This window comes from Uloborus diversus, chromosome 6 (assembly GCF_026930045.1).
Source record: "Uloborus diversus isolate 005 chromosome 6, Udiv.v.3.1, whole genome shotgun sequence".
Taxonomy (NCBI): Eukaryota; Metazoa; Arthropoda; class Arachnida; order Araneae; family Uloboridae; genus Uloborus; species Uloborus diversus.
In genome coordinates this window covers 28,826,503-28,843,775 of record NC_072736.1, presented here as the reverse complement: position 1 = coordinate 28,843,775, position 17,273 = coordinate 28,826,503, and the positions used below count along the sequence as shown (strand labels likewise).

General features: G+C 32.9%; 1 protein-coding gene across 1 annotated transcript in view; it reads right to left on the bottom strand.

Moving 5' to 3' along the window:
* The window catches only part of LOC129223752 (structural maintenance of chromosomes protein 4-like), a gene marked incomplete in the record, with an annotated part of 101,968 nt that overhangs the window by 66,900 nt on the left and 17,795 nt on the right, over positions 1 to 17,273 (bottom strand). Inside the window, 3 exon segments of the mRNA XM_054858112.1 lie at positions 197 to 310; positions 4,863 to 5,013; positions 13,012 to 13,152. Coding sequence (XP_054714087.1) covers positions 197 to 310; positions 4,863 to 5,013; positions 13,012 to 13,152 — 406 coding nt within the window.

Below are 17,273 nucleotides of genomic sequence, written 5' to 3'. Positions count from 1 at the left end.
GGATAGTCGTCAAGTTTTTGCATGTGTAATTTTGTTTTTGTTGGGAATATTGCTTCCTCGTCAAGCATGGGGAGGGATCAGAAAAAAAAAAAAAAAGAAAAATATAGAAGAAAGTTTCGTGATGGCCACAACATACTAGTTCTTTTTTGGGGTGGAGTAGGGGATAGTAAAACAAAATGTCTTATATAAAACATACCTCAGTCAATTTTGCTTCTTCTTCTGCTTTTGCTACTTCTAATTTACTTTGCTTTGCTTCCAGCTCCTTTATTTCACTTTGCAGAGTTGCGGGTTTCTTTTTTAAGCTTTCAACCTGATATCACAAGAAAAAATGACATCAAAGCTTATTTGCAGATCAAAATCACATACAAAACATTATCTGGATTCTTAATCATAAGTCCAAAAACGATTTAAAGAGTCAAAACGTGTTACTTTTCAGTTTTACTGCAAATTTATGAACAGTACTGGACTCCAAATACAAAAGCTTGGGACCACGACCTTTCTAAACTTATAAATCTTTAAGGAAGTGTACTTTAATATGCTAACAAAAAATGTCAAGAGATAGCTAGCAGAGGTGCATGACCTGCGGATTTTGCTTTTCATTATTTATGCATAATACAATGTGCCAACCAATAGAATAAATAAAAGTATATACTTATAAAAAAATAGCGTATTTTTGCTCGTTGTGCTTTGAGTTGTATACTAAGAAGAAAACATAAAAAGAACTATCTTTAACCAAAAGTGGATGCTAAAAGATAACCATATATTTACATCAAAACAAAAATTTATGCATGACACGTGGCATTGAAGAAACATAGAAATAAATTGCAAGTACTGCATTTTCAACAAAAACATGTTGTTAACAATTTCAAACATCTAAAAAAAAAATTTTTTTTTCAAACTGAGGAAAATGTTTCAAGTTTTGGGTTTTCCAGATTTTAGGATTCCGAGCCTGGGTATTTACCCAAGACAAGTACATATAAGTTGCATATTGGAACTTGTCAAAAAAAGCTGGGAAACAGGATTCATACCCTATTCAGATGAAAAATTTCCATGACTTTTCCAAGATTTTTAAAGGACTTCATAAAGTTTTTCATGACAAAGAGAAAATAGCATCATTTAATATCAACCTTGCCAATTTTTGGAAATGAGCATTGGTAAAAGTTATACGCGAGTGCCACTACCTTAATGACACACTTACTCATGATTGAAAAAATATCAGTGTACACTGCAAAAACTAAACTATTCTTATTTTTCTTTATCATATAAAGTAAAAACATAGCGAGTCCAATATAATTATGTGTCTTGAAGTAAAATAAATATTTAATAAATAGAGCAGAATAACAATGAATGAGACAGAGGTTGAAGGAATCATTACTAAGTTTCAATAAATTTACTTCAAAAAAATATTGCCTTTTCTTGTCAACAGTGCATCTAAGCAACCATGTTACTTGACAGTATTTTGGTTATTTTAAAGTAAAGCTACACTCTTCAGTAAATTCATCTTTCTGTGAACCAGATATTTATAATTAATCATTCAATAGTGAATAAGTCTTCAGATTCAAATGTAAGGGGAGCTGCTGTACCCACGGGCGGTTGTACCTATGGACGTTGGTCCGGAAATTCCGGGTATGGTCGAGAAAGATCAGGCGGGGGGGGGGGAGGGTCTGTTTCAGCCCTCTCAAGTACCTCGGGAGGTTTCAATGCCATCAAACGAAAACGTAAAATTCTATCACTTCTTTTCCGTTTTAGTAAGATCGAAGAAAAAAAATATGGTACAATTCCTTTTTTTGTATGTCGTGTTTGTATTATTCATTTTTGTTGTAGGAATCAAGTTTCCTTATGTTTTGAAGGCATTGTTTCTGATTTTCAATGTCGTTAAACTGTGGTCCTGTCCATGTGACTGGTTTGCAAAACCAAAATGGCGTACCATTGCAACAAAGGTCACATAAAAACCATGTGTATCTACGAACGGCAATTTTTAGTGTCCTTGGGTCACACCGGAGTCTTCTTACAATGTGAAGTACCACAAAATGGTGCCTTGTCATCAAAGTCTGAAATTTACTTTCAACAATGATGATGAATTTGAAGTAGAGCTTGAGGATATAGTGTTGAAGTAACCCCCACCTGTAGTAGTATCTACCATGGTAAGATAAAAATATAAAGTATCTGAGCACATAGCTCAAAAACTATCAGCAGGAATAAAAATCAACATGCAGTGGGTAGGTAAAATTTTTAGTAAGAAAATGCATTTAGCTTTCAATCGTATTTGTGAAAGCAATAATGAACATTTTTCATGAATTTATCTTCAAGTTTTGAAGATAATCAGTGTTTAATATGGATATTATAAACAATTTTCAACCAATGCACATATCTACAGCAAATGTGTCTGCTCACAGCGTGCATCTATATTAACTAGCTATGGGATCTACAGACCTTTGCCTATAAAACTTACAAAAAATGTGTTTCAACTTTTTTTTGCATAGTCTTATAAAACGTCTTTTACTCCTCATATGAAAGAAAAAAACTACTGATACAATGAAGTTTTTATTTTTTATTTTTTACTGTGATGTCTCTAGTTTCATGGAATTGCCCAAAGGTTTCAATTTTCATATAAATTGAAGTCTTTATATAGGTGCATAGTCATGTATCTACTGTCCGACTATCACGAGAAAAGCCACCGCCAAATGTCTGTGCCTGTCTACTGCTATAGTAGCGAAGCGCGTCTCACTTTTCCAAGGGAAGCTTAATGTTGGAAAAAGCGGTATGAGTGCACAAAGGCGAGCAGACGAGTGGCGAAATGGTGCCAAAAAGCCTTCCTGGTAACCCTTGAAGAAAATGAATGAAGTCCGTTTCTATGGCAATAGACAGTCTCGGACTTGATGGCCGGAGCTTTTCTCATGAAAGACAGAAAGTAGTTAATTTTTTTTTTACAAACATATTAGGCTCTCTTAAGAACAATACTTTTTTAAAGAGGTCATTGATGTTAAAATTTAATTATAAAGCTTTTATGAGTGGTTTAAACGTACTTGAATGCAATTTACTTACACTTTTTAAGAGGGGGTGGCAAAATCAAGAATGTGCAAGCCTACAACTACAGAATATAAAATACGAGGTGCGGCTAGAAAAAAACCGAACTAGCACAAGTGAAACAATAAAACGAATGCAATAAGGCTGAAAGTCGCCTGGCCTGTCACGTGACTCTTGCTCCGCCTACTGCTCGAGTTTCATCTGCCTCCTGCACTCAGTCTGCCCATGGCGTCTGTTCTAAGTAGTTGACGTTTTGTCTGTGCGTCGGAAAAATGTTGAGTGTACAGAAAGAACAGCGTGTTAACATCAAATTTCCTTTCAAACTTAGAAAATCTGCAAGTGAAACGTTTGTAATGTTGCGACAAGTTTACGGCGATGATTGTTTATCGCGAACACAAGTGTTTGAGTGGTTTAAACGATTTAAAGATGGCCGCGAAGACACAAGTGATGACGCTCGCACTGGCAGACCATTGTCAGCAAAAACTGATGCAAACATTGAAAAAAATCAGTAAACTTGTTCGAGAAGATCGCCGTTTAACAATCAGAGCAATGTCTGAGTTGACAGGAATTGACAAGGAAAGTGTTAGGCAGATTCTTCATGAAAGTTTCAACATGAACAAAGTGTGTGCAAAAATGGTTCCAAAGTGTCTCACAATTGAACAGAAGGAACGCCGAAGAATGATTTGTTCTGACGTCCTAGAAAACATTGAAAGAGATCCCACCTTTTTACAAAATGTTATAACTTGTGATGAATCGTGGTTTTTTACTTACGATCCCGAAACCAAACGCCAGTCGATGCATTGGAAATCTCCCGATTCTCCACGACAAAAAAAAGCACGAATGTCAAAATCAAAATTCAAGGCAATGATGATTGTTTTTTTTTTTTTTATGTCAAAGGGATTGTACACATTGATTGGGTACCAGAGGGACAAACAGTGAATCAGCATTACTACATTAGCGTCCAGACTACCCTATGTGAGCGAGTACGGAGAAAACGGAACGATTTGTGGAAAAAAAAGACATGGATCCTGCACCAAGACAATGCCCCAGCTCACAATGCGTTGTCAGTGAAGACGTTTTTAGCCAATCACAACATTCCCATCTTAGACCATCCACCCTACTCACCTGATTTGGCCCCCTGTGATTTTTTTCTTTTCCCTAAAGTCAAGTCAGCTTTGAAAGGAACTAGATTTGAGAGTGTTGAAGCAGTAAAAGAAAAAGCGACGGAAGTAAAGTATGGACTTACCGAAAATGATCTGCAGCATTGCTATGAACAGTGGAAAATTCGTATGGAGCGGTGTATAGACCGAGGAGGAGAGTACATTGAAGGAGATACATCAAATTGTAAATAATGGAAAATAAAATTTTTTTATAGCATCAGTTCGGTTTTTTTCTAGCCACACCTCGTATAAGAAATGTTGAAACTAATGCTAAGTTCAAAATTACTGATGTCTAAGCAGTAAAATCATATTTAAAAAAAAGTGGGTAGCTGTTACAGAAACAGATACAATGGGATTTCAAAATTCAGATGTTTTTAGGATTATTCAATTTTTTAGCTTTAAACAGCTTCCATATGAAATACAGTTAAAAAACTTAAGATTTCTACTGCTCTTTTAGCTACTGTTGCTTTTGCTTTGCCCAGGACATTTTCCCATGACTTTAAACATACTTCCATGAATTTTAATGAAAGTATACTAATTCTCCATGGTTTTTCAGATCAGAAATTTGTTTTTTTTTTTTCCTCCATGACTTTCCGGGATTTCCATGAACCGTATCAATCCTGTGAAAACAAAAGGAACAAACAATTTTAGTGTTTCAACAGAAGTGATACATACTTTTTCTTGTTCTGCATCTATGGCTTTGACAAGTTTCTTAAACTTTTCCTTGGCGTTCTTTACATTTTCTCTACAAGTGACATCGTCCCGCTCAAATTTTTTGAACTGTTGCTTTAAATCTTCAACTCTTTTTGAATGGCTATCATATTCACTGCATAAGAAATGAAAATTTAAATATTCAATGGCAAATATTATATCATCCCCCCCCCAAAAAAAAATATATAACATCAAACAAATAAAAAAGCACTATCATTTAACATCAACTCCAGAAATGGGAAAGATTGGAAGAAAAATGGAAATTTTGGAGGAGAAATTTGTTTTCCCATTTTTTCCAATGGGGTTTACTAATCTGACATGAAATTATATTTCTTTTTCCCTCAGAAACAAAAATTACTCTCCAGTTTTATAATGTAAGCCAAAGACTTAACTCTCCTGGTTCAGCTTCATTGCTCGGCCAGGGGTCATTTATCCAGGGGCCGACTCAACATTTTTTGCGGGTGCCCATACCCCCTCATCCATTCATATGCTACAAAAAAAAAAAAAAAAAACCTTCCCCCCAAATCAGATCAAAATCTTTTCAAATTACCCCCCCCCCCCCTAATTTTTTTCAATGGCGCAGCCTGCGCCATGGATCATATTCCCCCAAATTTTTATCAAAAGTCAAATTTCTTCAGGCAGACAGGCTGGTCACGTTACTGTAAACTTTGAATATATAAAATTATAGCTGTAAAATAGATTGAAAAAGCACACACAACACATTCACGCACTTATTCAACAAGAAATACATGCATAAATAACACCTTTTTGACATACTCATTCCAAAATTTATTAGCTGTATCTCTTTCTCAATAAAGGGATCATCAAGACGGGATGGAGTCAGTGTTTGTTGGAATGCGCTAACTCAGGAATTACTAGATTCAATTGAATAATTCTTTGTGTTGAATACTCCATTTATTGAGGAAGGCTATAGGCTATTTTTTTAATCAGATTGATTAAAATATTTTTAATTGCAAATTAAATGTTTAAATAATTGTTTAATTCTATGAATTCCTAATAGATGGCAGGGAAAGTTTAATTCTATGAATTCCTAGTAGATGGTGGGGTAAGTTAACTCATCGAGGATTTTTCTGTAGGGTTTTGTTTTCCTTATTTCTTCAATCCTTGTCTTTGTTCTTAAGGTTGAAGATAGTTACTTATCGTAAGTAAATAATTTGATTTGTCGTATTATTCAATTATGGTTGTTCTTTATGACATTTTTGTTTCAGTATTGTTTATTTGACGATTAAATTGCAAAAGAAAAAACTCGCTTCACTCGCTAAAGGGCAGGGTTACGGTATAGTGATTGCTTGTCGCTTTAAGCAATGAACTATACTATACAGTTGAAGGATTGTTTTGAGTTTTATAGCTACTGTTATCTTTTTATGTGTTTTGGCGAATAATTTTAAATTCCAAAATGACTTTAATAGAATTGTTTTGAAAAGGTGTGTATGCATTTTAGTTGAAGAAAAATGATAATTTCACATCAGAAGTGAGAAGAGGGGGGGAGGAGTGAAATCTTTTTATTCAAAGGACTTTCTTTAAATTCCGAGTACAGGCATCGCCTTGCGGGTACTGCTAGTTTATCATAAATTGGCTGCATCGCCTGGCTGTGCAAGATCTACTTCGAAAATAAAAGTAAGGTCAAGTGATGCGTGTTTAACAATCAGGCTTGAACAAAAAAAAAACTGTAAAATTTCAGACTAATCGCAGGAAAAGTAACCAGAAAGGAAAATTTTCAACTCCCCCGATTAGAGGAAAAGTCTCAAAACAAAAGAAAGAATTTTATTTGCTCACAGTCGAGAATAAAAATGGCAGCAGATCTTTCTTCTCAATGATTTTATTGACGATAATCAAAACTGAGCTCACAGTAGACGATAAATTTCCGATTTGATATTGATGTTCCTTTACTTAAAAATGCGTATAACTTTTCTCTTGTTGATTTTACAGTCTTGTTGATGGTTTTGAAATCCAAGGGAAGTTATTCTACTTAAGGGGTTATTTTGCGGGCTTTTGAATTAGACTAAAATCGAACCGATCAGATAACTATTTCAGGTAGAAAGAGCCTTTTAATGCCACAGGGTTCATACCCTTTAGGCAGAAAAAAATTCAAGCACTTTTCAAGTACTTTTCAAGGTAAAAAATTTTGTTTTCAAGGCAATATCATAAATTTGTACTAAAAATATTGTATGCAGATTTCATTTACTACAAACACATGGAAATAAGGCAATAATACAAAAAAGTATATTAAAACAAAAATGCTTTTTCTACAACAAGAGACGCTTTGATGAAACATCTACTGCGTTGAAAGTTTTTCTGAAAATGTTTGAAAAGTTTGGTCATAAAGAGAAGCAGATACCAAGAGGTTTAATTTTGAGGTTTTTCAAAGCTTGCAGCAGTCAGAGGTTTGTATATTTTCTAGAATCAGCAAATTAAAAAAACCTTTCATAACTGCTTTTAACTTTTATGGGAAGAAACTAAAATACCCAAGTTCAATGGCATTGCCAGAGAGGAGTTTTTGAAGTCACTCCCCCCCGCCCGGTTCCAACATTTATTTCCAATATCTATACAGTGGTTTATTACAATATAAGGGCGTTTAGGACAAAAACACTACCCAGAAAGTTATTTCAGTTTGCACTATTAAGTTCTAAAAATATTAGGTTTGCAAACCATTTATAAGTATGCAAATCAATTATTCGTATGTATTTATTAGCTGTTCAGCCAATAAGGCATTTCAACTGTCCTCGAGTAAATTTAAAAATTAGGAAGTAAGAAAAGTTTATGAAGTCCACAGTCCAGTCTCTACACCTCGAAATATACAAAAGCAGCTTAAGCAGTGATAAATACTCTGAATGCAAACTTGAGCCTATTCAGCTTTCATTGATTAACTTGCAATAGAGAATAAATGTGCAAGTTCAGATTTATAGAGCCATATTTCGAAATTGAAAAGATTCACAAGAATTTGACATATATTATGACAAAAGTAGTTTTATTTTGGGAAAAAATGGGTTATTGTTGAAATTAGAATTTAAATTTAGAAAGGCAATAATATTCAGGTTCATTACCTGAAAGTTTCAAAGAGCAAAATGGGGCGAGGGGGGGGGGAATAATTTTTAAAACTAAGACCCCTATTGCTTGAATATACATATGTACAACAATAACTTTTGCTATGCATACAATTCATAAAATAGTTTAAGTCAAAATATTCTGCATAGAAATACCATGCCCAGTGTCTGTTGATAACCAGCAACAGGCACTGGGCCTAGCTAGGCTGGTACTGGTCAATTTATTAGATCCAAATGAAGATGAATGACCCTCCTTAAGCTATCTACCCCTTTGCTGATTAAAGCCTCTTTCAGTAAGCTCCAAGTATCCACAACCTTAATAAAGTAGTAATTTTGAATATTTGAGGAAAAGGGGAAAATTGGAGATATACGGAGGTAAAAGCATAAAAACGAACACTATTGGATTTCAAGTGAATAATCATAACACAACCACCCCTGTTATACACCTTATTTTAGCACACATAAAAAAATGATGTACTTATAAATAAAATTATATAAATCAACTTTATATTTAAAATACAAACTTCAAGTTAATTTGTTAGGTGCTCAACTGCTGAAATTTAAATTTTTTTAAAAAAAATCTGTTATGACCAAAAATTAGGTAAAGATAATGATTCAAAATTGCAAAAATAAATAAGCAAATAATTAAACAAGACCAAGGTAATAAATTCTTTAACTCTTTAGTTATTAAAATAAAAAATAAAATAGGCTAATCAGATGTAGCAGTGTCAAAATAACTACTAATTGCCAAAAATATAAAAATATTTACAAAATGCAAAAGGATTGAAATCTCGAACAAGGGAAGCAAATTTTCGCGAAGTTGAGTTAAGTTTAATGTTGTCATGTTTCCCATAAAATAAACTTATATTTTACCGAAATTAAACATAAAATATGCTAATCTACGGTAGCAAATATGAAAATTACATCCGATTAGTGAATATATTTAAATATTTGCAATATGCAAAAAGATTGAAATTTCAAACACGAGAAGCAATTTTTCGCAAAGTCTGAGTTCGTTCGACGTGGCATGTTTCCCATGAAATAAATTTATTTGTTTTTTATTAAAATTAAACAAAAAATATACTAATCTAAGGTAGCATATGCGAAACTAACATTTGATTTGCCAAAATATTTAAATATTTGCAGGATGCAAAAAGATTGAAATTTCAAACACAAGAGCAATTTTCCGCGAAACCCGAGTAAGTTCAATGTTGTCATGGTTTAAAAATTAATTTCTTTGTTAATTAATGAAATCAAACAAAAATAAACTAATCTAAGGTACCATATGTCAAAATATCTTTCGGTTGTAAAAAACATCAAAAGATTTACAAGATGCAAAAGGATTGGAATCCCAAACACGGAAGCAATTTTTCGCGATGTTGCATACTGAACACATGTTCAGAAAATTGCATTGGTGAAATACTTTTTTAAAACTTCTAAGCACAATTCGTTGATTTTTGAGAGAATTTAAGCACTAAGAAACTTTTTCAAGGTTTTAAAACTTTTTCAAGGTTTTCAAGCACTTGAAAATGAACTTTTTTTTTTCAAGCACTTTTCAAGGTTTTTCAAGGGCGTACGAACCCTGTGCCATTTAAGTTCCTGAAACTAAAATTCAAATGGTTCAGTACTCGTTTGCTGCTTAAAAATCCATCTATGTTCCTTCTTGGATGCTCAAATCTCCATGTCAAATTTGGTCGAGATCCGACATAAACTGAATTTATATAGGGTACATGCATACATACAAGCACATATATTCTTGGTTTTATTTATATAGATTTTCTGGAAGCAGCACAGTTCTGTATGAGAACGTGTAACAGTGATGAGAGGGAGGTCAAAAATAGCTAAAATAAAAAGTTTTTAAATTGTTTTTCCCCTGTTATTTATTTATTGTTTGTAAGAATTTCGACCACTATATGCTCTAGCCTTTCATGGATTCATTTGCACCAAAAAAATTGTTAAAAACTAGTTTTGAAGTTTTTGAATAACGTATTTTTTAGCACATCACTTGAAAATTAATAAATTTTCTTCATAAATTAGCCTAAGTTTATGCAGAATTTTTCATTTCACTTTACTCTCATTTTTTCTACCATTTTTAAATTCACATTCTTCATTTAAATTTCATTACATGATTTTTATAAAAATTTTCAAAGATGTTAGGTTTCACTGTTGGAGGTAGAACAGTTTGTTCTTAAGGTATTTTAATTATTTTTCTTTAAAGCATTTATATTTTCTTCTATATCTAAGATGTATATAGAAGGAAGTATTAGATTCGTGAAAATTCTCATGTTCTGAATTTCGATGTGTGCTGAATAGTTGAATCAATTTTGAGGATTTCCGAAAAATATCTGTCATAGAGTACTTGTCTGTGACCCATCTTTTTTGGATATGCAACTTCAATTTTGGTAAACTTCCAGGAGAGTGCATCCACTGTAACGCCCAAAAAATGCCCTCTTTGTCATTAACAGTAATCTAAAACTGCGTTTCCAGAACTGCAATATTGATAAATTTATGGGGAGAACTCCTGAATCCTCCCCTCTTCTTGACACAATCAAAGACAATCTACAATTGCATTTTTGGAGTTTCAATTTTGAAAAATTGCCAGGGGAATGCCATCGAACTTCTCCTTTCACTAACATTACCAAAGATCTACCATTATTGCGTTTCTAAAGCAACAGGTTCGAAAATTTAAGTGGAGTGCCTTTCTCCCTTCCCACACTCTCGTCAAAATCATTACAGAACTTCTTAAATTTGGTTTTCAGGGCTTCAATCTGGAAAAATTTTCTGGGGAGTGCTTCCAAAAACTCCTTTTCCTAACGTCACAAAGGTCGGCTACAATTGCGACTTTAGAGCCTTAATTTCAGAAAACTATCTATCCCCTAACCATAGATAGCCAGAAATCACTATTTTTAGACTTCAATCTCAAAGCCCCCAAAACCGCCCACTCTCCCTTACATAATGAAAGAGTATCTACGGTTACTTTTTACTTCCTTTCACAAAAAAGGAAGTATTGTATTTGCAAAAAAATTTTCACTAAAAAATCGGCCTTAATTTTTATTTTGCTCACCCCCGAATGAATGTTGTTTTTTTTTTCAAGCCGACCAAACATGGATAAATACCTACAAATGTACAGAGACCCGAAATATCCATTTTGACGATCCCCGAGTTAAACACAACTAGTTATCTCGTGACGTTCGTATGTACGTATGTATGTACTTATGTATCTCGCATAACTCAAAAACGGTATGTCCTAGAAAGTTGAAATTTAGTACATAGACTCCTAGAGGGGTCTAGTTGTGCACCTTCCCTTTTGGTTGCATTCAGATGTTCCTAAGGGGGTCTTTTACACCTTTTAGGGGGGAAATCATTGTTAATTTCAATGCTAATTCAAGTGGTGTTATAATTTGTCAAACCTTTGGTGATATATCGCCAAGCTTTTGGCAGCCAATTTTTGTCGCCAACTTGGCGAAAAATTTGTTTTAATTTTTATTTTTAAATCTGGTTTCAATTTGGCCAATGTTGGTGATATTTAAAGAGTTAACCACTGAATCACATTGGAATTGCCAATAATGGGGAAATAAATCTGTGTAAAACGTTATTTTGCTTCGGTTTGCTAGAAACTAGGGGTGAAAATATTTAGTGTTTCCTTGTTTACTCCAAGGCGCTATTATCATTAAATTGGCGTAAAAGGAAGCCATGTGATGAGTGTGCGAGTCATCAGCTCATTTGATATTTGAATTTCGAAAAAAATACCGGGGAGAGACCACCGAATCTTTCCAATCGAGGCGACCTCACCTTTCCAATTATCGTCTAAAACTGTTTTTATAACTACAATTTCAAAAAATTTCCAGGGGGGGGGGGTTACATCCGGATTCCCCTATCTGATTGAATAGTATACTTTCGACAAGGTTCAAATTGTTTACAAGCAGTAATGACTAAATTCCAAACCAGAAAGGAGAATCCAACTCTCTGTATTTTTTCGTATGTTTGAAAAAACAAAAAAAAATCTCTCAACTGTGTTACTCAAGGGCCATATTTTACGTTTTGGGAGGTAAAACATGTCAACAATCCAACAGTACTTTGATTCAGATGACAGGAGTTAGCGTTACACCCCCCCCCCCCCCTCTTAATTTGCCTGAGAATTAGGAACTCAAAAAAGTATTATCTTTAACCCTATTTGAAAGCGAGAAAATTTGGGGGGGGGGGGGGATTTGTGTCATTGAGCTTGAGGGGGATGGGCACCCCTGATAGCTCCTATGTTGATATCAGTTTAATTTTTCTTTAAAATAAATTAAATTAATTATGCATTTAAATATATTCATTATGTTACTGCATAAATTCAAAATTCTTATGCATATTTGAGAGTTATTAAGACTCTCATTCCTTATTCTATCATTCACCTCATGCCCAATTTCATTTCATTGTTAATTTTGCAAACAAGAAAAAAGTTTTGCAACAAACACAAATCATTTTGTAAGAATTTTTTGTGAATTTGGAGGAGAGGCCAAGGCACTAAATTTATTCCTTTCATTTTAATAAACAACCTGTCATTGATATAACTAACTTCCTCTGTTTTACTTTCTTTTTGACTCCCCCCCCCCCTCCGTCCCCAATGACTCTTCCTTCTTAAAAATGAGAAAAAAAAAGTTTGAAACGAATTTATTTCTTTTTAACTTTTCCAGTGGAAAGAAATACTTGCTTTTCACCATAGCAGAGTGCCATTTGCATTGGTGATTTATCGACTCAACACAGTCTAAAACTCCCTCCACCAAAGCTGTCTTGTTAACGGTTTCCTAAATGTTTTTTTTTTTTTTTGCTATATACACTTTTACTTTTCCCTGGGGAAAGCGTGAAGCATTGATCTTTACCAGAGTGTCTAGTCTTATGCAAAGCTTACAAGTTCTTCTTGCAACTACTACCATATGAAACACTAAGTAACATGTGATATAATTTCATTCATCTTTGTAAAAATGCAGTAAAATAAAAAAAAAAAAAAAAAAAAAAAACATTTTTCTAATGCAAATGTTAAGAGTGCATAGGAATTTAATCACTTGGTTATGTTTTTCACATCTATTTCTTTTAGCTGTTTAAAGGCTTGATATTCTTCAACCAAATTAGATAATCCTTCTATCTTTTCTTTCAATGCATCTTTATCCTTATTTTTTTCTTCTTTTTCTTCCTTTGCGAGTACACTAAAAAACATAAAATTATTATTATAACATAAAAGAATAAATAATATTTTTTTTAAATAATAAATAAATAAAAGTTACACAAATTGAGTACAACTAAACTAGCTGAAACATCAGAATAGACTTCAAGATTCAGAAAATTTTCAAGTGGTCAATGCCCAGTAGACTCAAAAAACTTAGTGGCCACCAGTTTTACTGGGTTTCGAAAACAGCGCTCTAGTACGAGAATGGGGGTGGGGGGGGGGGATTTCAATTTGTATTTTTTGAAACAAATATTATGAAAGTGATGCTAAAGGAATGCTAACAAGATATATAAATTATATTAATCATGTCAATATAAGAGGCATTGGGTGAAGGTTGGGAGCTCCTCAAGCAAATGGTTCATCCCATCCATTTTAAAGTTTCATAAGAAAAAAAAATCATTAAACCAACAATACAGTAGTGTACACAGTACCATGGTCCCACAGTGAAAAAAAAAAAAGAATTTCCAATAAAAAAACAACAACAAATTCCTTTAAAATTTTTTTGTAAATCATTGCAAATGCCATGGCAGTAAAAATCAACATGCACTTTTCAGGTAACTAGTTTAATGAAAAGAATTAATTGCAAGAAAATTTGCACGAAGGGAATAGAAAAAATATTAGATAAACATATGATTTGAATTTTTTCAATAATTAAGATTATTGTTTTTTTTTTTTTTTTTTTGGCATAAAAATAATTAACTACAAACCTCCTCCAGTAATATACAATTTGGCATTTACCAAGCATATATTTCCAAAAAAAAAACATTCCTTTTGCATTATTTGAACAAAGAGTATGACCAAACATGGCGACTACATTCCATATGCAGCGTCGCCATGTGAGGATGATTATGAAGGGAAAACGATCAAAGGACTGACTATTTGGCTTATATTTTAATCTGATGCGATTGAAGATTAAAAAATTACAAGTTATTTGAATAAATAGAAGCAAGCCCCCGTTGTTCAAACAAATTTCAATGGAACGTATTCCTTATCGATCGCGAGTATTAGCGTCCACATCACAGCAGAAATATAAGATACAGTTTATAGAAATACAGTGGCTCCCAAAAGTGTTCGTACACTTTGAAATTCTTTAGTAAAACCAAAATAACTCGAAACTGAATTCGAATATGAAGTCCAATATTTTTTCACATTATTCCTATGTCATTCTAAATACAACCCATTGGTTTTTTCAAACTATTGACAAATCTTCTTTTTGAAATGGGTTAGAAAACAAAGAGACAGAGAAATGACACGCCACAAAAGTCATCGTACACTCAAATATTTTCGAATAAATTCATGATTAAATTATCATATGCAGTTTTATTAACATTTTTGTATAGTGTTGACCCTTATAAGTCATTTGGCGTTAATTTTTTGTTTATTTATTCCTTAATATTGTGTTTATTACTGTAAAATGGCTGGTATTCGTAAAAAACCGCAATCACCATTCAAAATTTGAATTTTTTCCCACAGTAGCGGTAAATTGGTTTGAAATGTCTCTAAATTAGTTAATTTATTTGTTTGTATAGTAAAGTGCTTGATAAAATGCTTTAGAGAAAGGAATCGAACCAAAAACAAGTTAAGAAAAGGTCAACCGGCAAAGTTGGCAAAACATGATCGGAGATTTAGAGTTAAAAAATTTATGAAAAATACGCATTTGAGTGCTGTAAAAGTTTCTAAAGAGTTAAAAGAAACATTTTACATTTAATTTTCACCTAAAATTGTTCTCCAAGTTCTCTGATTAGTTGGATTAAATGAGACCTCTTCCCGCAGAAATTTTCTTGGTCTTGCAAAAAACAGAAAGCTTACGCTTTTCGTCGCAAAATCAATCTATACATATAATAAAATAAGATGTTTGTGTGTATGTGTGTGTGGCGCGCATCCCGAGAAAACGGTAAGACCTAGATAGATGAAATTTGGTATACAGGTGCAGTTTTTGCTGAAGATGTGCACCTCGGGCTTTGATTTTTGATGTTTTAATTAGAAAAAAAGTTATTTAATGTTTTATGTGTTTTTTTGCACTTTTTTCCTCACAGACCCCGAACCAATCGCGCCACAGAAATATTTTTTGCACTATAAAGTAGAAGATTTAATTTTAAATATGATGAATGAAAAAATTTTGAAAATAGAGCAATTTTTGTATTTTTTATGAATTTTTCAAAAAACCTTTAATTTGCATTTTTTCTGGGTTTTGTTTTTTTTAAATATCATCCTGCGAGAAGTATCAAAGCCCTATTTCTAAAATTTAAGTTGGTAATAGTAAAAACATTTCGCCCTCTTCAGAAGAAAAAAGTTCTTAAAAATATGCAATAGTTTTAATTTTAAACAATTTTTTAATGCTGAACACATTATGTCTTTCCACGCATCGGTCGAAAAAAGCGTTCTTCAATCTTTTATGCCTCTGACGTCACTACTTGGATTTCGATTCGGTATTTACGATGGAATCTTAATCACAAACAATGTTTATCTTTTGTTTTTACTATACAGCTTACTTCTACATTTTATGACGTGATGACCAAGTGTTTTCCGGCAGAGCTTGTTTTTTTCTTTCCTTTTTTTTTTTTGTATTATTTAGGGATTGCATTTATTTCTTTTTACATTCCCCCCCCCCCCCCCCCCAAGCTGGAACGTTTTGCTGCATCTATATTACGTTACATTTCATAGTTATGCACATTTAATTCAATAATAAGAGATTTTTTTTTTTCTTTGTCAAACGCTACTTTTTGCACACTGTGGGGAATTTTGAAGATAACTTTTCTTTTTTTTTTTTTTTTTGCTCTACTTAAATAAAAAGATGTTTTTTTTTTTGAGTGATCTTTGTTTTTATTAGGAAATGGGAGGGGAGGTTAAAATAAATAGAGATGGATAAGAAAATTTAGAGAAAGATCGTAAAGGTAGATAGCCGCCGAAGGCGGCAATCTTGGCATAAAAATGTGAATGGCACAACAAAAGATAGAGATATATGATTAATACTGCTGCCAAATTTATTTAAACAGCCACCGAAGGCGGCAAACTTGAAGTAAAAATTTAAATGACAGGTTAACCAATCAGCCGCCGTAGGTGGCTGCTTGCATAGAAAGGCGAATGGCGTAAGAAAGCGGACCGGCTGGTCGCCGCAGGCGGCTAGTGATAAATAAGGTAAAAACATTTTAGAATCACGTCTTACTTACAGATAAAAATTAATTCAACATTTTTGGTTAAATTGTTGTATCACTGTGAGTAGAAGAAAAAATTAGGAACTTAATCTTAAGAATTTATTTGGATCAGTTAATCAGGACGGTGGAGGTGTTCTTGTGTGAGGGTGCATATCAGCATCAGGACTTGGTAGTTTGGAATTTTTTGATGAAATAATGAATCATGCTGTTAGTTTAAATATTTTAAAAACCAATTTTGAACTCTTAACCAAAAATTTGGTTATTGGAAACAACTTTGTTTTTTATCAAGATAACGATAAGAAGCACACGGTTTTCAACGTTTGCGTCTAGTGCCTCGAAAATTGTCCTAAAGTTTAGAAAATACCCCCTCAATCTCCAGATTTTAATTTAATGTAACGTATTTAGAGATTTCTGGAGGCTAGATTACGAAAATAGTGCTTTAAAACGAAAATAGAGCTAGAAACAGTAAGACTCAAAGTGTGTTTGAACACTTACTCAGAAATTACGCAAAAAAAAAAGAAGAAAAAAAAGAAAAAGAATGAAATCTATTCCCAGACGTTTAAAAGATGTTATGAATACTGTATGATATTCTACCAATTAATAACGTAATCAAAATTTAGATTATTCAATAATATATATGGACATTTTATAAAGTGTACGAAGACTTTTGTGAGATAAAATTTACGGAACTTTTTGGGTTTTGATTTTTTAAAAAATCAAGTTTTAATATTTTTTAAAAAATTTTCATGTAGTTTTGTTAAAAATTGATCATAGATCTTATAATTAAATACCTATTCCGAAATATTAATTCTAACCAATGGATTGGGGCCTATTTCGTTGAAGGTCGTAGGTGTACGAAGACTTTTGGGAGCCACTGTATATTTTTTTTCTTTCTATTTTTAATAATGATGTATAGGATTTTTAATGAAATACAGGATTTATGGGA